Source organism: Monosiga brevicollis, genomic scaffold, assembly GCF_000002865.3.
Source record: "Monosiga brevicollis MX1 MONBRscaffold_2 genomic scaffold, whole genome shotgun sequence".
NCBI lineage: Eukaryota > Choanoflagellata > Craspedida > Salpingoecidae > Monosiga > Monosiga brevicollis.
Genome location: NW_001865039.1, coordinates 30,349 through 51,845, shown reverse-complemented (window position 1 = coordinate 51,845; position 21,497 = coordinate 30,349). Strand labels below are relative to the sequence as shown.

The 21,497-nt window shown below is 57.1% G+C and overlaps 5 protein-coding genes across 5 annotated transcripts; 4 read left to right on the top strand and 1 right to left on the bottom strand.

Moving 5' to 3' along the window:
* Nucleotides 1-62: 62 nt before the first annotated feature.
* Nucleotides 63-1,243, top strand: MONBRDRAFT_30699 (uncharacterized protein; the record flags this gene model as incomplete). Its single annotated transcript, XM_001742441.1, has 3 exons — nt 63-90; nt 187-795; nt 893-1,243. 3 exons carry the CDS (start codon nt 63-65, stop codon nt 1,048-1,050), a joined length of 795 nt encoding a protein of 264 aa, XP_001742493.1. The 3' UTR covers nt 1,051-1,243.
* Nucleotides 1,244-1,953: 710 nt separating this feature from the next.
* Mbre_RhoGAP6 (RhoGAP domain-containing protein) lies at nt 1,954-5,552 on the top strand (the record flags this gene model as incomplete). Its single annotated transcript, XM_001742440.1, has 4 exons — nt 1,954-2,300; nt 2,455-2,539; nt 3,097-3,856; nt 4,057-5,552. The coding sequence occupies 4 exons, from the start codon at nt 1,954-1,956 to the stop codon at nt 5,550-5,552; spliced, it is 2,688 nt and encodes an 895-aa protein (XP_001742492.1).
* Nucleotides 5,553-6,797: 1,245 nt separating this feature from the next.
* On the bottom strand, nt 6,798-7,407 carry MONBRDRAFT_21799 (uncharacterized protein; the record flags this gene model as incomplete). The annotated part of the gene is made up of 2 exons (XM_001741979.1): nt 6,798-6,892; nt 7,050-7,407. 2 exons carry the CDS (start codon nt 7,405-7,407, stop codon nt 6,798-6,800), a joined length of 453 nt encoding a protein of 150 aa, XP_001742031.1.
* Nucleotides 7,408-9,185: 1,778 nt separating this feature from the next.
* On the top strand, nt 9,186-19,058 carry MONBRDRAFT_30698 (uncharacterized protein; the record flags this gene model as incomplete). The annotated part of the gene is made up of 12 exons (XM_001742439.1): nt 9,186-9,260; nt 9,383-9,455; nt 9,602-13,473; nt 14,466-14,587; nt 14,666-14,762; nt 14,854-16,650; nt 16,792-17,157; nt 17,262-17,412; nt 17,548-18,301; nt 18,439-18,545; nt 18,640-18,732; nt 18,820-19,058. 12 exons carry the CDS (start codon nt 9,186-9,188, stop codon nt 18,954-18,956), a joined length of 7,644 nt encoding a protein of 2,547 aa, XP_001742491.1. The 3' UTR covers nt 18,957-19,058.
* Nucleotides 19,059-19,730: 672 nt separating this feature from the next.
* Nucleotides 19,731-20,711, top strand: MONBRDRAFT_21797 (short-chain dehydrogenase/reductase family protein; the record flags this gene model as incomplete). Its single annotated transcript, XM_001742438.1, has 1 exon — nt 19,731-20,711. The coding sequence occupies one exon, from the start codon at nt 19,731-19,733 to the stop codon at nt 20,709-20,711; it is 981 nt and encodes a 326-aa protein (XP_001742490.1).
* Nucleotides 20,712-21,497: the final 786 nt, after the last annotated feature.

Sequence of the window (21,497 nt, the reverse complement as noted above, 5' to 3'; positions counted from 1 at the left end):
CCCCCCCCCCCCCCCCCCTTACCCCACCCACGCTTTGCCGCGCCGCGGCGTCACTGGCCAACATGTTGAAGCTTGGTATCTTGCTTCTCGGTGAGAACGATCGCGCGCTCACCACCGCGCAATCATTATTGTGATCGCCTTTTTCTGCTTTTTTTGCTCACTGCCAAAGGTCTGCCCACTGGATAGTCACGGGCTGCTTGGCGGCCGACGAGAGCTTACCCTACCTGGTGCAAACTGGCTTTTGCATTGATAACGACTACCCAGACGATTTTTACACCGCGTCCGGGCTGCTATACCTTCCGCCCGGCGCCTGTCAGCCGCTGCTAGAGGACTACGCCACATTCACGTGCCATAGCAATGGCTCCTTCACCGTGGACTTTTACGAGACCAGTGCCTGTACCGAGAGCCAGCATTCCGAGCTTGTCACTGACGGGTGCCTTGGACCGTATGAAATGACGTGCTCGGAGAAACTGCCGGACGATGTCGTGGCAACAGTCACCCTCTCTAGCGGCGGATGCGACGAGACCAACGTTTTTGCAACCACCCTAATGCGCACCAAGTGCAGCGAAACCATGTCGCTGGGCATGGTTTGGGAAGGAGCGCTCGTGTCGGACGGTTGTGAGTCTTCATCGTGTGAGACTCTGAGCAAGCTCTACCTCTTTAGTAAGGTGACGGCCATGTGTATCAAGAACAAGATGGTGCAGCTGACGGCGCATGCCGACAACTGTGAGCGGGTGAACTTTAATGTGCTCGCCCCGGTCGATGAATGCGTGTCGTTTGAGGCGCTGGCTTCCAGTAAGTTGACGCCGCCTCAGTGCCGCCTTGGTGCCGCCTTGGTGCCGCCTTGGTGCCGCCTCGACCGGCGCCTCACCTTGTGGTCTCCACCCAATAGACACCTCCCTTCAATACCTCAACGATTACTATGGTGACGACGAGGGTGTACTCTATGTGAAAGCCTCCTGCAATGGAGCAACGGTGCCGGGCTCGGCCCGTGGTGTCGCATGGGTTGTTGCAGCTTTGATCGCATCCCTTGTGAGCGTGGTTCTTTAAAGCGACCAACGGCGCACGAGCCGCAGGTGTCAGCTTGCTTTTGTTTTGTCTTGGCTGTACATGCACATGGTCATCCGTCCAACGAGCCGTCATCGTCGAGTGAAATGCCGCCAACGAGGCGCACAGGGCGCCGTTGCGGTCCTCAAGTTTTAGTTTTCTTCGCCTTGAATAATAAATTTACATGTTAGACGGATTTGATTATTTCCTTTTGGTGGCTGTGCGCGGCGGTCATACTAGAGCACAAGATGGTGGTCGCGCAGCTCGGGCCACAGCTGGCTTGAGAAGTGGGCGGGTCAATGTCGATGCCATTCCCGCTGCAAGCAAGGTGCAGCGGCGTATCGCTGTGCTTTTATGATTTTTTGGCACAATCGTTGTCAATCCCCATGTCATCGCTTGTCAGCAGCAGTCTTGGCTAGTCTTCCTGGAGACTCTCCTCCCTGTGCTTTGTCTGACATGACAGGTAATTTTGTCTGACATACGGACGAGCACGCGGGGGCGGTTCACGTGTGGTAGCGAGGCGGCAAGTTGCCGCTGCAACTGCGTAGTGAGATATACGTCACAGTTGACAGGTATTTGAAGTGTTACCAATCACACTTTGGATGAATCGCGCGAGCGGACATGGATGAATGCAAAATCAAGTTGTCAGACAGATCACACGGCCAAAATGACGCGCTCGCGTTTGGTGCAAAAAGAGGCGAGAACGCCACATTAAGCTGCACAAACTTTTCTCGAATCAAATGGGCCTATAACGTTGAGACTTCGTGCTGCTACATAAACCATTGTATATGAAACATAAACCCAACTATTGTCAGCCAATTTCTTGAACAAAAGAAACATTGTTTGCGCACATCACTGTTGTACATGTATGTGCATTGTCTGCGCGTCTCGTCTCTCTCTCTCTTTATGCCTTTGTTGTTGATGCTGTCTGTCACTTCTCACTATGTTTCTCTGTTTCTCTTTCTGTTTCCCTCTCTGTCTCTCTCTGTCTCTGTTTCCCTCTCTGTCTCTCTCTGTCTCTGTTTCCCTCTCTGTCTCCTCTCTCTCTGTCTCTCAACTCTCTCATCTCCTCTCTCTCTCTCTCAACTCTCTCATCTCCTCTCTCTCTCTCTCAACTCTCTCATCTCCTCTCTCTCTCTCAACTCTCTCATCTCCTCTCTCAACTCTCTCTCGTCTCTCTTGTCTCTTCTCTCTCTCTCTCTTTTTTTCCAACAAAAGTTGACAAGTCGTTCGTCCGTCCAGTCGGTCAATCGGTCGGTCAGTCGAATGGTCGAATGAGACTGTGCCGGTCATTGGGGGGGGGGTGGGGCGCAGAGCCCTGTGTGCTGTGCACTGCTTTGGTGGTGGTGCCTGCGTTTGGCTGGGTGTGGTGGCTTATGGCGTTGCTTGTCCCCGTTGCCGGTGTAGATGCGACCCGACCTTGCATGCATTTGTTTTCCTTGAGGGGACGTTTCCGACCTCGTTTCATCCCTGTGTGAGCCAGCGTCAAGGGGTACGTACCGCTGGGCTTTTGGGGGCAGTGCGGGCAGCCGTGGCAAGCCAAGCCTGGGTGGCGGTGTGCTGGGGCACGCTGTGAAGGGGTAGCAAGCTTTCTTAGTGCGGTGCTTGCACGAGGCGGCTCCTTGTTCTGGGATGCCGCTTAGAAGCGCGCGCACACGGCGTCACAAGCTTTGCTTCTGTGCAGCAGCAGCGCTCATGCCTGGGAAATGTTTGCTTTCGCCATGGATCCGATCTTGGTATTGTGCCTGACCCCTCGATGTTTATCGCTCGCTTTGCCTGCTGTTCTCGTGCAGCGTGAGTAGGCAGGTGGCTGCGGCCACCATTGGCCCATCGGGGCACCACTCGATTGCCATAGAATCAAAACTTGGGTCCCGCCGCTCTCAGTTGAACCCTCCAACTCGCTCGCGTGTGTGCCCGACCATCGATCCGGCTCGTCCGGGCCTGCTGCGCCTGCGTGCCACTTGTCAACAGAGGTCTGGAATGGCAGCTTCAGCGCCGGCATCACCGGGGACGCCCTCGCGGCGCCGCCTCCGCCGTAACCACTCGCAGCGCTCCAAGCAGGCCAAGCCTAGTCCCCCAGCACTTGCAACACCCCGTCTCTCCGATGTCCTCGCAACCGAGCAACCGTCCCAATACCAGCCCGCCAGTCTTATTCCTGCGGGCAAAGATGGATCGGACCTTGATAATAGCGCGGATGCTTCGCTCCCAGAGTCCAAGAGCATAACGCGGCGCCTAGCCTCCAGTTTCAAGCGTCGCTCGCGCCGTTCCCAAAAGTCACATTCCGATCCCTTTCCCCACGTGTATGGGTTTCACGTCGAAGGCAATACCCCCAACGTTCTCCGCCTTGGCTTGGAGAACGGAGCCCCCGCTTGGGTCTGCCAGGACGAGAATCACGGGCCGTTGTCAGTCATCGTCACGACCACCGACGTCGATGCCCTCAGTCACTTGGAGCTCGAGGCGCTCAAGGATTTCATGCGTCATCACGTGCAAGAGCTCTTCGATCACGACATTTCTGTCGAAGATCCTCAAGCCGCGCCAGGCCGCCATAGCTATGGCCGCCACGGCACCTTGCAAGCCTTTTTTCGGCACATTGTCGGCGGTGTTCGCAGTGGTTCAGACAGCTCCTCAGGTGACAGCTTTAGCCCCGGCCACCGCCGTCGAGGTTCCTCCACGCAACACAACGAGGCTGGCTATGTCACTGGCAAGCCCCTCGATAAGCTCATCAACGAGGATCGCCGCAAGCACGCGGACAGCCGTCTCGTCATGCCCCACTGCGTAACACAAATGATTCAATATCTTGCCGCCAACGGTATGTTTTGTTCTCCTTTGTATGATCGGTGTGTGTGTGTGTGTGTGTGTGTGTGTGTGTGTGCGCGCGCGCGTGTGAGGGGCTTTGAGGGCAAATGAAGCTTTACTCCCCTCGCGCATTACAGGCGTTCACGGCTCACCTGGCGTTCAACTGCTTTCTGCCCCCCATGTTTCACATATTGGTTGCCTCATTGCCAATAGGGCTGAAAAGCATCGGCCTTTTTCGCGTCAGCGGATCCACGCGCCGCGTTCATGAGATGGCACAGGCTTTGGATCGCGGCGAGGAGCTTGACTTTGCCAGCACCAACCCCATTGAGGTGGCCGCTCTCCTCAAATACTTTCTTCGTCTGCTTCCCGATCCATTGCTACCCACCCATCTCTACGCCCTCTTTACACGCGCATCGAGTCTCCCCGAGCTTCAGCAGCTGCAGGCGCTACAGGCAGCCTGCCTACTCCTACCTAACAGCCACCGTCGCCTCTTACGTGCCCTGCTCAACCTCCTGGACCTCGTTGCGCGCTCAGCCTCTGGTGACCATGGCAATCAAATGGATGCCACCAATCTGGCTGTGGTAATGGCACCCAACCTCTTGCAGGCCTCGACCGCGCCTCCCTCTCGCACGTCAAGCGTTGGAGATGCGGCCAGCCTTCGTGACGATGAGGCTGTGCGGGCCATGCAACTGCTCATCACGCACAATGACCGCCTCTTCCATGTTTCAGCCACCATGCGCGATGCTTGCCTGCAATTTCATCGCACTGCTTCACCGCAACTGGTGCACATCCTTCTCAAGGGCATGGTGGACCCCGTGAGCGCCTCTCGCACGTCCAGCGTGCATGGTCTTGGTCCCATGGCGAGCCTACGCCCCTCCAACCCCCCACGGCCCTCGAGTGCCCCACGGCCCTCGTCCTCTTCGCCACGTCCGTCATCCCCATTGACGCGGGCCAACTCTCCGGCTTCGCCCAGCGGTTCCACGTACCACCTGGGTGCTACGAGCCCCATCCCACCTCCGGATCGTCCTCGCTTGCAGTCGGCTGAATTTGCTGGGCTCGACACAGCTTCTTTAGCCAGTCTCGAGCGAGCATGGAATCAGGCCTTGCGGCAAGCGTCTCCGGATCCCCGCACTCGGGCCTACCGTTCCGTGTCTGCTCACACCAGTCCCGCACAGCGCCGTGCGTCGGCGGGACACACCAATGGAACTTGGGAGCCAATGGCACCGAACGACCGTTTCAGCAGTCGACGAAGCAGCTCTCAGCACGCACCTGGCACCCCGCCTTACACGCCGAGCCGCTATGCCCCAGTTGCGGATGCGCCTTCGCTGCACGTCTCGGAGGTGCTGGCCTCACCGGAGGGGGCGCCAATGACACCGGAACGCCATGCTCCTTCTCATCCAAGCACGCCCATGTCTGGACCCTCCGCTTCCGCCTTGGGCGTTCGCTTGGGCGGTACACCGGAGTTGGTTGTGGAGCGCTCCCAGTCGCTGGCAAGCCGCCCCACCTCCAGTCAATCCGGTGGCTCACGCCGCTCATCTGGGGGTGGAATGCCCCGTGCCAGATCCCACCACGATCGGCGTTCTCGTCCCCCCAGCTTCAAGCTCGACTCTGCTGGGGAGGGCCACGAGTGGCGGCCGCGGAGCCGCGAGGGTCTCACCCGCGGCCGCTCCTCTGGTGGCCTCGTCTTACAAAACAGCACCTTTGTGTAGCGATTTGGGCTGATCAGGAGTTTGATGTTGTTGATGGGTAGTTTCCGAGAGGTTTGAGCCTCGGGGCTTATCATCCTCTTCTCTCGACCGCGTATTGCGAGTTGTGTATATAGCCATGTAGTCAGACCGTTGACGCGACGCGATGTATTCGTGACTGGTCATGTTTATAGTTGGTCGATGCAGCAAGTGCCGTGTCGTCCGCTCCCAGATGACGTCGGCAGATTGCTCGCGCTTTTGCCATTTTTCCTTTGTATCTTTTCTTTCTCTTCCTTTTCTTCTCCTTTTTCCTCATGAATGCGCCGCGCCTACCACTTCTTGGAAGCGAATTGACCGATTGATTGGGTTGACGGAGATGCATGAAAACAACGCCAAACTCTTCTTGTCATTGGTGCATCATAGCCTCTTTGCTGACAAAGCGTGCTGCAGCTTGAACGGAATACGAGGCAACTACTCTCATCGATTATGGGGTGTCACGGGGGCACCGAGCAGGCAAGAGATGCTCTGGTTTGAATATGTGTGGGCATCAAAGCTAGACAGTACTGCTGGGTAGGGTGGAGGCGGTTGGTCGGGGGGAGCGCGGGGGGGAGAGAGGTGGTAAATCCCAGTCCAAGGTTTTGGCTTGGTCATGCAGTCGTGCCATATCCTCTGCGTGGCGGCTCAGGGTCGTTGCATGCTGGGCTACCACGGTCTGATAAAAATTGAAGGCAAACCACAGGAACACGGCTGAAACAGGCACCAGGACGGCGATAGCAGCCCATCCCGCTGTGGGGCTATGTGCAATAAACTGTCGCAGCCACACGGCATTCCCAAACAAGAACAAGAGCGTGAGTGGAGGTGCGAATGAGCTGTGGCAGGGGAAGAAATTGCACAAGATGAAGAAGAGGGTACCCAAGGAAACTAAAACAAGTAACCAACAAACCCTACCCGCTCCCCCGCTCCCCCCCACCCCCCTCCAAACAAAACCCCAGCAACGTGCGGTGGATTGCTGTTTTTAATCTCGCACTATTTGATCAAGACAGAACAGGGGTACGACGTCAGGAGCGCTGCCACGAACTTTGAGATGGGCCAGTACAGCAAGGTCGAGAAGAAAGAGGACAATGCCCAAGCCCGTGGCAAAAATCCAGGCCGCCTCAATGTAGCGCAAAAAGGGCATCTCATCTTCCAGGTTCAGTTCCATTTCGTTGGATGGGTCCAGGCCTGATGGAGCGGTGTCATCTGGACGACGAATGCCGGCCTCGGATCCACTCAGGCCCCACGCAGCGTCGGAGAAATCCAGGCCACCATCGGCGACCAATGGTTCCAGGCCATCATATTGTGTGGCGCTGCTTCGGCGGCTCTGGCTATCAAGACCATCAGTCGTGTTGCGGGTGGGGAGCTGAAGGTGAACGCCATCAGCAGAGGTTTCGGGCGCTGCGCGCGAGCTGTGGCCACGCTGGCGCATGGTGGCCCGTGTGCCGTGTGCCCAGCCAGGGCTGGGGCTTGGGCTGGGACAAGGACTCGCCTCGTTCAGGTCCTGATCAACAATCGAGGGCAAGCGCGGGCGCGGTCGAGTAATCTGGTCCCGGGTGGCTCGTTGGGCCTCCTTGTGCAGGCGGCGGCGCTCGATGCGCTCGTCCAGGTAGGGTAGGATGCAGGTGGAGACCATGAGGGCAAAGAGATGGACGGAAATGAGGAGTGTGGTGATGATCGCAAAGGCAATGATGCCCGGGTCATCGTCGTATTTGTCAATGTCCGTCTGTCCCGTCGGAAGGTCGAGCTCGACCATGGCTACCAGGGCAAAACCGGAGAGCAGGGCTGAGGTTTGCGACGCCTGTTTCAGCTTGGCGTGAAGCAGAAAGTCGCGCATCTCAGCCATCTCGCTGGTGCCGCAAAACCGCTCCGGATGGACAAGCGCGTGCGAGCGAGCGGGCGTGCGCGCGTTTCGCGGAAAAGCTGAGCACCCGTTTTGCAGGTGCAGAGAGCCTGCCGGGGTACAGTGTACATGCAGGCGCTATGCGGAACGTGGCTGGCCCCTCGACTGGCCGAGCGTACCAGCGCGGGCAGTCAGCACGGCACGGCACAGCACGACAGAGCCCGTCGCCAGCACGACCACAGCTACGACAAGTACGACACGAGTGAGGGGGATGTGAAATTGAGAACGCGAATGAAGTGACCATATGATGATCAGTGGTCGAATTGCTGCATGCATGCATTGTGGGCGACCGATTCGCACGAGCTCGGCGCTCTTGAGCCTTGAGCTGCTGCGGCAGTGTGTATCGAGTTTGCTGGGTTGCTGTCCTGGGGTGGGATGGAGCGGTGCTGCCACCGCATCTTTAGTCGCTGCTGTACCCTCGGAAGGTGGAGGCACCGGAAACTCCAGACACCAGGCAACAACAGATTTGGACTCAAGGTTCAGGAGCCGGGGCCAGGAACTCCTGAAACCATCATGCTCTCGCAACTTGTGACAGAACATGAACACCCTGCCCGAATCGGAGTCATGCTTTCGAGGGTCAAGTGTTGAGCGTTACACAAGCCACCCGCAGGGGCCGGCAGGCGGTGAGCTCGTCAAGGACACAAGAGCAGAGCAAGAGTCTCGTGCTTGACTGTTGCTAATCGCGGCCTGATGGCGCTTGCCCCCGTCCTCGTCTTTGAAAATGCTGCCGCTGTGTACGACTCGTTTCAGCATCACTCTTAAACTCTGCGTCCTCCGCATGCAAAGGCTCCACGACCTGATCCCGAGCCGAGCGTTGCCGACGCAGTCGCTCGCCCATGAGACCACCGTCTGCACCGTAACTCGCGCTTCTCATTCGTTATTTTTTCGGGACAAAAACACTTCTGTTGCTGGTCACCAGGCTTGCCCATGTTCCTGCTCTTGCCTGCCATGTCCTCGACGAGTTTCTTGCCTTCTCTCGCGTTGACTCCATCGGGGACGTAGGCAATGCAACTCTTGCTAGTTCAGGTGGGGACATGGGTAAACGCCGGCACCCACATGAGCAGCGTCGTACACGCCTCGCATAAATGCCCAGCTTCTCCTTCCCATGACCCCGTGCTTTGTCTCTGCCAATGTCCCTTGCGGCCATGCCGCATGAGCGTGCATGCAAAAACTGCCCACCGAGCCAAAATCTTGCTTCCCCAACACACATGGCGCAGCTGCGTTTTGGCTCAAGACGTTCGCAATAGGACTTTGCATTTCCCAGGCGCCCCACAGCCTTGCCTGGCCCTTTCCACCTTGATGCATGTTCTCGCGCCGCCTTGGCTGTTGGGGATTGCGGCTGCAGGCCCCCCTGTCGTGGGCGGGGTCATGCGTAAACCCGAGCCACCCACGCAGGTGGTGTGCAGCTGATTCAGGCAACAATGATATTGCTCTCGTTCCCAACCTGAGCCCAGGTTTACACGGGGCAAGAATGGACCGGGGCCTGCAACTGCTGTCTCTGCATTGACCAGCCGCCGCTCAGAGGGCCGTGTATCCGGGGATCGATCGTCGCTGAGCGACATTTTCCTTCCCACGCATTCCCGGAGCACGAGCCCAGCCTCTCCACTTTTCTTCCTTCCCCCTTCAGCACAGCGCAACTGCAAAGCGCACAGCGGACGACCAGAACGCCTTGTCGCTCACGAGACGCAGCTTTGTCCTTGCTCGTCCACTCACCCACGATCATGCAAGGGTCTACCAGCATCATGCTGGTAGCCGTGGTCCTGGCGAGCCTACTCGCGTCAGCCTCTGCCACCGACGTAAGTTTGACACGCACCGAGGCCGATGTGGCCTTTGAGATTGAACTTTTTGTTAAATTTGTTCTCCGTCTTTTTGCGTACAACTTACGCCATCCTTCGTTGCCCTGTTCTGGCTGTGACAGTGCTTGCACGAGGGCTCGATGCAGATTGCCGAGCTCGAATTTACCTATGGCTCTTTCACCCAAATGGCCTTTGGTACGTGCAGCCTGGGAGAGCTTTGTTGTGTTTCTGGATTGCCAGCCAACATTGCACCTCGGCGCGGCGCGGCAGCAACAGGGTTGGAACCCCACCGTGCATGCGTGTGTCTCACATGTGTGACCCCCTTTCCTTCCGTCCTGTAGGCAACTTGGAAGAAGAAGCCGAAGACCTGACAGGCCACAGTGCCAGCGTGACTCAATTGCGTCGCTTCTCCACGGCCTTTACCACTGATGCCATTATCGCCAGCTACTCTGGCCAGAATCCTGCCACGTGTGCCTGCGTCTGCGAGGAAACCTCTGGCTGCAATGGCTTTTTCTATTACTTTAACGCTAACAACGTGGCCAGTTGCAACCTGCTGCGCGACACGGGTTCGCTTGTCGCCACCAACTTGCACTGTGTGTCGTACGGACGCGCGTCGCGCCCCGTGACAACGACTCAGCGCCCCGTGACGACGACCGTCCAGCGCCCCGTTACAACAACCCAGCGCCCGGTGACCACGGCCACCACGACCACCACGCCCAGCATCGACTTCACCCCCGGCGACCTCGACTGTTTTGAGATGGTGTTTACTGCCAACATTCCGGGTCAGACCGAAGACAGCCTCTGTTTTGACTCGTCCTTCTCCCAGGCCGATGCGTCCCGCGTCATTTCCGATGTCAGCCTCGAGCGCTGCGGCGAGATTTGTTACGCCGATGCGTCTTGCGTGGGATTTTTCTATGGCCTTCAGGAGAATTCGGTGGCCGATTATGAGTGTCGCCTGGTCGATGACATTGGCGATGTAGCAGGCATTCCAACCGACTTGTTTGGTGCGTCGTACGCCTTGAGCTGCGAGCGCACCACAACTGCTCGTCCCACCACAACAAAGTCGACTACCACCACGACCACCACTACTACCACCACTACTACCACCACCACGACCACTACCACCACTACCACGACCACGACCACCACGACCACTACCACAACGACAACCACATTTGACATTGACCTCACCCCCATCGACGTGGATTGCTTCGAGATTGTCTTCACCGCCAACGTGCCCGGTTACGAGAACGACGGCATGTGCTTCGACACGGCCTTCTCCCAGACCGACGCGGCGCGAATCATCGAGGGTCTTAGCCTTTCCGAGTGTGCCACCACCTGTCGCCACGACGCCACGTGTGCTGGCTTCTTTTATGGCTTGAAAGAGAACACTGAGGATGTGTATCAGTGCCGCCTTGTTCAGAGCATGGGTGATACGGGCGTGATCACCGATGCAGTGGGTATTTCGTACATGTACACCTGCCCACGCACCACGACGACCACGACGACCACCACAACAACCACGACGACCACCACAACGACCACGACGACCACCAAGCGCATCTTGACGACGCGCCAGATCAGCATCATCCCTACCCCGTTGCCGTGCCACGATTTGCTTTTTACCGGTGCCATCCTCGATACCCCCCACACGGCTGATCTGCGCGTGAGCACCGCGTTTTTGGAGAGCGAGATTCTCTTCCGCCTGGAACTGCCTGACCTCGCCACCTGCGCCGACCGCTGCAGCGACATTGGTCAGATCTGCCGAGCTTTCTTCTTTTACGAGAATAAAGCCAATGGCAAGTTTATGTGTCACCTGCTTCGCTCATCTGGCACGGATGCCGGCGTGTCGACATCCCTCAACAGCGTCTCGTACATCAAGACGTGCCTCTCGAGCACGTCCACCTCCACCTCCACCAGCTCGTCCCCGACAACTGCCACGTCGACAAGCACCAGCACCAGCACCGAGGCCCTCGACCTCTGCCCCATGTACATGGACTGCTTTGATCTGATCTACACGGGTGACATTGTGGACGGCATTGAGGACATGGAGGTGCGCTTCTCCACGGCCTTTGATGATCATGCCATTCTACACACCTTCTTTGACCTGAGCCTGCACGAGTGCGCCACCCATTGTCGCGAGATGGGTAACATGTGCCACGGCATTTTCTACTATGTGGCACCCGGTAATCGCTATGCGTGCAACCTGTTGAACGACGTCGGCAACGACTCTGGCGTAAGCACCGATCTGGCATCGCTGAGCTACCGCCACACGTGTCTTTCCTCGACCTCGACCTCAACTTCCACTTCCACTTCCATCAGCACCTCATCGAGCACGAGCAGCTCCGAGTACATTCCTGACATGGTGCCCGTGGTCATCGACTGCTACAGCCTGATCTTCACCGGTACTGCGCTCCTCGGACCCGAGGATGCTCCTTACCGCTTCAGCACGGCCTTTCGCAGCACGGCCTTGATCGAGCAGATTCGCGACATCTCCATTCCCGAGTGCGCCGAGGCCTGCAAGGATCTCGGTCATCATTGCAAGGGTTTCTTTTACTACCGTCTCCCCGATATGAGCTACCGCTGCCGCCTTTTGGATGACATTGGCACCCCGGAGGGCGTTTCCACAACCGAGCAAGGCTTTTCTTACATGGCGCAGTGCCTGAGCTCCACGTCCACGTCCACATCTTCCTCATCCTCCTCGTCTTCCTCTTCGTCCTCCTCCACCAGCTCGTCGACCTCGACCTCGACCTCGACCTCGACGTCAACCAGCACCCCCTATCCCATCCCCGAGCTCAACTTTGATTGCTTTGATCTCACCTTTGCCGGTGATGTCAACTACAACATGCATGGCCATCGCCGCTTTTCGACGGCCTACAGCGACGACGCGATTATCGACAAGGAGCGCTTCGTGTCTCTGCAGGAGTGTGCCGATATGTGCCTGGACATTAACGAGTGCGTGGCCTTTTACTTCTGGACGGCGAACGACGACCAGCAATCACGCTGCCACCTTCTGAACGATGCTGGCACGTTTGAGGGCACCGAAACGATGGATCGCAGTGTGAGCTACTACAAGACGTGTCGACCCGTCATTGCCCGCCCGACCGAGTGCATCGAGATTGTGGACGAGTATGATCTGGCTTGCGTCGGAGCTGTCGCTGGTAATTTGCACCCGGGTGTTCTGGCGGTTGACCCGAACGGCGAGCATTACCTGGCCTGTGAAAGTGGCAACCTCTCGGCAGGCCGCTGCGCCGGCCGTTGCGACACCATCTGGGGCTGCACTGCCTTCACCTACCAGTATGATGAGGCCCTCGATGAGTGGGCATGTACCTACTTCAGCGCCGTTCTGGACACGGTCATGTGCAACGAAACAGACCATTACGTGCTGTCTTACACGCGCAGTGACTCGCATTCAGGTCCTTTGATGCCGACACTCACGCCCACCACGGATCATCCAACCGCTTCGGATGACGACGCCGACGATGACGATGATGATGCTACCACGGCCGCCGCCGGTGGCATTGGCAATGCCCCGCAATTGATTGAGCAGTGCAGCTTGACCTTTGTTGGCGACGTTGACGGTTCAGGCAACCCCGCGGCGCGCCGCTTTTCGTCGGCCTATGACGATGACAGCACGCTGCGCGTGCTTGACGGACTGACCATGAGTGGCTGCGCAGAGGCATGCGAGTTGTTCGGTGCCGCATGCAAGGGCTTTTTCTTTTGGGAAGCTCGCACTGGAGATGTGGGCATGAAGTGTCATTTGCTCAGCGAGCTGGGCACTTCGACCGGCGCCAAGACCAGCTCTGTCAGCGTTTCTTATACTTGCGCGTCGTACACCTACCAACTGGACTTTGATACGGCCGTCACTGCTCGCCGATACACGACTGCGTTTGACTCTGCCGCCGTATTGGACAAGGAAACAAGCACGAGCGTGACTCAGTGCATGGACGCTTGTGATATGGAGCTCGACTGCGCGGGCTTCTTCCTCTGGCACACATCCTCTGGCATGCGCTGCAACCTCCTGAGCGACTTGGGTCTCTCGGTGGGAGCCTCGACCAGTCTCACGGGTAGCTCGTACGCCAAGGTTATGGATCGTCGTCGCTCCGCCGTCGAGCAGGGCCAATCGTATGCCCATCCCATGTCACAGGCCAGTCGCGGCTCCAGCACTGGAGTGGTGGCTGTTGTGCTGGCTGTGGCCCTCAGCGTCATGTTGGTGGGTGGCATGGCTGTTGTGGTTGTCCGCCGCCGAACGACCACGCCTCCCATCTTGGGTTAAGGACTGGCCCATCCATTTGGTCCGTTGAATGATGGGGGCGGCACTTGACCTAAACTTCTCTTCCCTTGATGCCGTGCATTGAGCATCGCCGTGCGATTCTTGTTTAAATTATCGCGGTCCCGCCCCTTCGCCATGTTTCGCGTTGTTGTATTCTGTGTGGTCTTGTATTCTTGTTCTATAGCCCCTTTCCCTCTTGTGCCATGCACACCATGTGCTTTTACCGTGTGTTTCAGCTGCAGTGTCAACCAGCCGTGCATGCGCTCCCCAGCGTGCTTGGCCCGTGCGTCTTTTTGAGGTTGCGGTCTGATCTGCTCCTCGTGCGACCCTTGCGCCAATCAGCCTCAGGGTAGAGCGCGTGTGCGTTGCCTGTGTACCATTTCCCGCTGCTCCGCCGTTGTCATTGATTTGTTCCCATCTTGTATCCTTGACCATCCTTTCGTGAGAGACGAGAGGTTCAATCGACACCCAGTCACCACACTTTCCTTTCTGCCCTCTCACAGCCTCCAGGATCAAAACCAAGTCCATAAGTCACACACACACACACACACACACACACTTTCTCTGCTAAAATCTGAAAATAACGAAACCTCTTGTATATTAATTTTTATACCAACTATCAGATCCTCGTGTTCAAACGCTCACACACACACACACACACACACACACACACACACACTTTCCGGACCACAAGACCGGCTCGACGTCGGCCGTGAGACTGCTCTGCCTCCCGCTCACCTCTTTGCATCGCGCGCGCGTGTGGGCGGTGGGTGTTGCAGGTAGCCCGTTCATGCTGGTCCATCAAGCCAAAAAATCGAGCTCGCACTTTTTTGCCACTCAAAGACTCTTCATTTTGGCGGGAAAGAGAGAGAGGGAGAGCAAAAACCCCTTCGTCCTTGTGAACCAAGGTCATGGCGCTGCTCGCCAAGCAGCTTTTTGATGCCAAACGGCCCTGGGCTGAGCGAACTGCATTGGCCCAAGAACTGCTTGACCGTGCCGAGGACACCTTTCGTCAAATTGTTTGGAAGTGGATGCAGAGCGTTGCGTCAAGCAAGTAGGTTCCACATGCTGTCACCTGTTTGTGCCAATGGGTCAAATCTCGTCGCTCATGGCTCGGCTGTTAATGGTGCAGGCAAGAGGCCGGCCAGACGTTGGATTCAAGCTATCTAGGCTTCCTGGAGACTTTCTTGCACAGTTCCAATGATGCCATTCGGGTTGCGGCGCATCAGGTTGGCTGAGTGATGACGACCCATCGTCTGTGTCGCCTCCTGTTCCCAGCCATGTCCATCAAAATCTCACGTTTGGTTGTGTGGTCCTCAGTCTGTGCTTGCCGTCGTGGCACGGCTGGCTGACCCAAAGGGCTCCAAAAGTTACACTCCTGAGAGTGTGACAGCCGTGCTACGCTGCGTGCAGTTGGCAGCGCCGGCTCACATCTGGACCGTTGCCGACTATCAGAAGCTTTTGCCCGCCTTTGCCTTGTGGTTCTACCAGCGGCACCGCGTTGAGGACGCATCTTTACCATCTGACGACCTGCCCCCACCCGAAACCGATCTGTCCTCGGATCCCCGCGGCTTGACGCTGCAAGGCGAAGCGGAGCTTGTGGTTCTGCTGCAGCAATACGGGGCTCTGCTCGCGCAGCTCGATCCATCTCGCGCTCAGTTCGAGACCAACCTGTCGCTCCTCCCCGAGCTACTGGGTCTCTGTGCGTGCCCACTCGCCAGTTACACGCGCGTGGCCCTTCAGCGCGTTTTGGCCGCCAGTTACGGTCGTGCCTATCACCTGTCCGATGCTACATATGCCACGGTTCAGGTGTGGCTTCGTGAGGAATCTTTGGACACCAAGATTGATCTTGGCCTGCTGCGACCCCTCGCCCACGGCCTGCACAAGGCCTTGGGCAATCCCAACCCAGACGTGCGGCCGGGATTGCCCTACCTCTTGCGCTGTCTGCTGGTCGAAACACCGGCACCCAGTGCCATGCTTCTGTACTTCTTGTTCCTCCACCTCGCCACCCAACACGGTCTAGCCCTCAGCTCGACGCCCGTGGCTTCCACCCCCAACACCCCAGAGAATGGGCAGCCCAAGAAAAAACGAACCAAACGCGCCACTTCCTCCGTGTCCTCCGCCCCGACCGTGGGTGACCCGGCTTTGTGGCACAGCATGGCCGACTGTACCGCGGAGCTGGCTCGGGCGGGTGCCTACGACGAAGGTCAGGATCTGGTGCACGACGGGCACCTGGCTAGCCGGCTGCAAGACATTTTTCGGCACTGCTTGCGCGTGACTCAGGCGTTTGCCTCCTCGTCGGCCAAGGCCGGGATTGCTCATTTCCTTGAAACGCTTCTTCGTGTTCACCACAAGTTCTGTCCTGACGACGCCTTGAGCGGATACTTTGGCTTTCTGGCTGAGCAGGAAGATGCCAATGTTACGCGACAGGGGGTCGATCTTCTTGTCCAGACGCATGTCCGCATTCAACAGCTGGAGCAGCTGGTCAAAGCCCTCCTGCCTCGGCTGACCCCGCACACGAGCACGGCCGAGAATCTTTTGTCTTGCGTGACCAGCAGTATGCAGGCTCATTTACCCACCGCCCCGCCTGCCGTGACTGGTCGTCTCTTGCGGGCCGCCACGGCCGCCGTTCTGGCTGTGCATCCCATCAGCACGCTGGCGCTACAGCTTTGGTGCGCCATCGCTGATAACCTGATCGTCACACCTCACTACTTTGAGGAGGTGGCCCCGCTTTTGACTGGTGGTCTCCAACAGCTCGGCGCACAATACGCTGGCCAACCGCGCGTCTTGCACCGGGCCCAACGCCGGGCACAAGCCTTCGTGCATCGGTTTGCCGAGGTAGCGGGAACCGATTTCGGGGAAGCTGCGCTGGTTGACAGCAGCGCTGACGTGCCTGTGGGCCACGACAAGGATCTGCAAGTTCAGCTGGACAATGAGTCGATTGCAGCGGGGACACAAACAGATCTTGGGCCCGCCGCTTGGCTGAGCGAAGATGCCTTTGAAGACGCTGCTGCCCATCCAGCTTTGGCGGCCCGTGTGAGTACCCAGCTTTTTGCTTGGTTGGCTCAAATGAAGGCGGCGCCTGCACAGGGATTGGATTTGGAGCACGCATGTCAGGTTGGTCACTCGCTGGGCTGCTAGGGGTTGTTGTTGGTGGCATGAGCAATGATGTTTTTTTTTTTTTTTTTTTTTTTTTCCTTTCTTTTTCTCCCATCAGTCTGACAAAACTTGCCCTGTTGCAACTGGGACGACATGCAGGTCACGGTCGAGTCGGCACGACAAGGCGCTGTCCCAGCAGAGCTTCCGTTGTTCATCGAGCGTCTGGCTCAGATGCCCTTGCGGTTTGCCGATCTACGGGACATCGTGGACATGGTCCCTGCCCTTGTGGCTGTCCTGGGCGCCACCTGGTACTGCGCGACCGACACAGCGCTCATGGTTTTGGACATGCTGGCTGCATTGCTGGCTGATCCCATCAAGCGCATGCCCAACAAAGCCCATGATCAGCTTGTCACGCGCGTCGTGCAACGGATCTGTCGTCTGGACATGGACGTGCTCACCACTCCAACTCAGTATCGAGCAGTTGCGTGTTTGCTCGCTGCCGCCCATCAGGGCCAAGCGGACGAGGTTTGTCATGTCCATCCAGCACCCGATCGTGGACACAATTCCGGATGCCGTTTATCCATCGTTGATTGCTCAAGCCACCCGACCGCTTGCTCTGCCGCGCGTAGCTACCAGCAGCTTGGCGCAAACACTTGAAGCGTCATCTAGAAGCTGGTGTAGCCTTTGTTGATGCCTATCTGAGCGTCAATCCAAAAGCGTGGCCAGCCGTGCTTGCGTTGGCGCAGCGCCACCTCGAGCGCTTTGCAGAGCCGACCCTGGGTATGTTGCGATCCAAGCTGCTGATTCGATTCGGGGCTGCGCGATCTTGGCAGGATGAGTGAGGGTTCCAAGGCTGCTTGTGCTGGTGTTGTTTGTTATGTTAACTGACGCGTTTACTCGTTTGTGGTGCGCTAGATACCCCGACGCAAGTGGCGTTGGGTCGCATTTCCAATGCCTTGCTGGCACAAGGACAACACACTTGCCCACCATTGGTCACGTGTTTGGAGCGCTTGCGTGTCACACGCGATAGCGATGAAGTGGCTGTTCTGGTGGAGCACGTGCAACAGCGCACGGCCGAGCTGCCGGCGTTGGCCAACTGGCAAGACTTGTTAGTTTGTGCACTTGTTGCCGATTTTGGCCCTTCCGAATGGAATGCCAATGGGTCTGCAGCGGCACGGCATGCTTTGTGGGCTACCTGCATTCTGCATCCCACCACTTCCTCTTGGGCTTTGGGCTGTTTACTCGCTGTGAAAAAGACCACACCTACAGAGGCCCAGGCGCTGGCGGCACTTGAAGTGCTGCAGCTTGTCGGCAATCAGGCCCGAACGGGCGGAGAGATGCGTCTGGCCCGCCGCCTGTTCCCCGTCACTTGCACGCTGGCAGCCCACTTGGCCAGCCAACACCCAACTCCGTCTATTTGGGCCGGTGTCCTAAGCACCCTGGCGGCTCTTTTGAACGTGGGATCCACCCGCATTGCACCTGCTGCAGCGCTACGTGCCTTGGCTCTGGCCTGCACCTGCTCACAGGATGGGAGTCGGGACCCTCAAATTGGTTGCCAGCTCGTAACGGCCCGCGATCACTTTTTGTCGCGCATGATGGTTCAGTCCCGGGTTGTATTGGAAAGTGCGACAGCGTCCTTGCTTCATCTGATTCGGGCCCAGCTACGCGAGTATGTTTTTGTGGATGTTGTCCATCTGAGCAGCAGCCCGACTCGATGGCTTGGCACATTTTTGTTTCCGTGTTTGGGCTTTGGTTCAACGTGTTCTCATTTTGATCCTCATATTGAACCTCGTGGGCGCTATTTAGTGCATTTGCTGTGGCGCGCCGGAATCACGGGCTGGCCGAGCAACACCATCTGATTCAGCGGGTGTCAAAGGAGCTTGAGTTGTTTACGCAGAGCAAGCTGGTGGCTGGTGCGTGCGTGCGAGTTGTTTTTTATTTTTGAGCTTCTCGGCTTGTCTCTGATTTTCTCATCCTGACGCAAACACCATCGTTTCATATCAACAGGCAAGCACGCCTCTTTTTTGGTTGTGAGCTGCATCACCATCTTGGGTGAAGCACACGCGCTGCATCCTTCCAGCCGCAAGCACCTGCATCCCGGTATGGTGGCACCTCCTGCGACGAAACCAGCGTTTGCTCTGGACTCTTTCTGATATCACAATTTTGGCTTACTTCGGCGTGCTTTAGGGCTATTCAAGCTCATGGCCTTGGTCAACGAGTCAGAGAAGAACCTCGTCTTTACGCTCTTGCCAAAACACGTGCGTCAAGTGTTTAAGCAGCTCATGGAGGCCAGCCAGGCCCAGGCCTTCCGAGGCTCCGTTTAAATTAGTCCTATTGGGTTGCTGATTGAGTCGTCGTGGCGACTTTGATATGTTTGCGTGGAGCGCTGAGCGTTCTGCAACGGCAAATTGAAGCCCCTCTCAAGATCATCAACGCAAGCACAAAAGTAAAACCATTAAGTTTGAGATGAGATTGCGAGGAGAGCATCAGAAAGGGGATGAACAGGCAATCTCCGAGTCGCGTGGTGCAGCAGTCTTGATGAAGAGTTGCACCGTCAAGCCAATCACCGCAAAAACACGCTTGTCGACTTGTGCCTTTGTATGAAGCGCTCGGGAACGAAGGGCGAGGTGGGATTCAAGTAAGAAGGGTGATTGGATTGCTTGGTGCGCTCCTGTTTGTGACCGGAGGCGGTGTCCAGATGGACTCCATTCACGGGTCAACATCGAAGACGCGATGTCAGTCACCTGTGACTGAAGCAATGATGGCCCAAAATTACTTCGCTTCGCTGACAATAATGTCATTTGTCGGTCTTGGAGCCCTTTTTTCTCTTTCTAGTTCAAGCATGACTCTAAGTCACCCACCCTGGCTGGCACCCGCTTGGTTACACGGGACAGTCGGAGGCCACGAGAAAGCAGAGGGGCACGGCGTGGATTTTGAATGATACGCTCCATTGGTCATGTCGGAGGCGATAGGAAAGAGGCGGGGGGAAGGGGAATGGAGCAGGACGGCCAATCCGAGCACAAGGCATTTTTTCTCTTGGCTGCTCGTCGTGGTGTGTTGCTCTTGATTCGCGGCAAGGCGTTGATCATTCAGACAAGATGGACACCCACGTTCAGCAAGGCCATCAGGCGGCTCGAGAGGAGGTGGAGTTGCAAAAGCGCATTGATCGTCGTGACCAAGCAAGCGACAAGTCGGGTGAGAGCCAGCCGCCCCAAACAGGGGCACGCGATTATCCCACCAACCCGCTGCCAGAGCAGCACCAGGAAAAGCCGGGCATTGAGTCCAAGCTAGAGCCACGACCTATGTTCGAAGCCCCTTTTTACAAGGGATCAGGGAAGCTTCAGGACAAGGTGGCACTGATTACTGGGGCAGACTCTGGCATTGGGCGCGCTGTGGCGGTGCTGTTTGCACGTGAAGGCGCAGACGTGGCGATTGGCTACTTGAACGAGCACGAGGATGCTCAAGAAACCAAGGACGTGGTGGAAAAAGAAGGCCGCCGAGCCATCCTCTTGCCTGGGGATGTAGCTGACCGCGGCTATGGCGAGGACGCAGTCAAGCGGGTGCTGGAGGAATATGGCCGACTGGACATTTTGGTCAACAACGCGGCTTTTCAGGAGCATGCCAACGACTTGGCCGACCTGAGCCAGGAACACTTTGATCGAACAATCAAGACCAACATCTATGGCATGTATAACATGACCAAGGCAGCTGCGCCACACCTCGCACCCCGTGGCTGCATCATCAATTCGGGATCGGTGTGCGGGATTGATGGAAGCGCCAACAAGATGGACTATGCGCTCACCAAGGGAGCCATGCACGCCTTTACGATTGCGACGGCCCAAAACCTGCTGCCGCGCAGCATTCGGGTCAATGCCGTGGCCATTGGGCCCGTGTGGACGCCGTTTAATCCGGCCGATGCGCCGGCCGAGAAGATTGAGCAGTTTGGCGCCAAGAGTCCCATGGGTCGACCAGCCCAACCGGAAGAAATCAGCCCGGCGTATGTCTACCTGGCCTCGGAGCAGATGAGCTCGTACGTGACGGGCACGGTGATGGCCGTATCCGGTGGCATGACGCACTAGAGACGTATCCGTGTCGTGGTGTGTGTGTGTCTGTGTGTCTGTGTGTGTGCCAAGTTTACCACTCAAGGTCCAATCGACTCTCCAGGTCACGCAGTGTGCCTTGTTTCCACATCCTGTGCCAAGTACACAGCGGAGCGACTAAACCCGTCAAACCCGTCAAAGCGGAGACCAGAGACCGACATCAGACAGCTGTCTGATGTCGGTTTGGGGAGGAGTAGGTGGGCCATCGAGGGGAGGTAGCGAATAAAGTCCTTCCCACACATGAAGATGCTTATGAACGCCCACTGCCACGTGTCGAACTCAACGGAGAAAATTTGCGAGAGAGGCGGCAAGAGAGAGGAAGGTGAGAGGTTCGAGAGTGGCAAGAGAGAGTCGACATTTGCTGTGCCATCCATCAACTTCATTCCTACGTGTCGGACGGTCCATCGGACTATAGCCCAGCGGACCATCGGCACGTTGCGTTGCGCCGGATTTTGCCTGAACAAGCGCTTGCGTGGCCAGTAGGACATCTTCTCCATGACATGAAAGTGTAACAAAGTGTAACCGGTGGCAGGCTACCAGCTGCCGATCAATTTTATCTGACAATGTTTTCTGATATTGACACAACATTGTGGCAGCTGAATGGCAGGTGCGCCGCTTGACGAAGCTGTGTCCCTCTGAGTATGGTGATGCTTGAGCTTTAGTCTCTGGAAGCAACTAATCTTGGAGTTATTCTCTTTGGATTCTGTTTATGACTGATAAACCTCTGCTTTTTGCACTGTTTATCAAAAGGAAGAAAATCCCTCA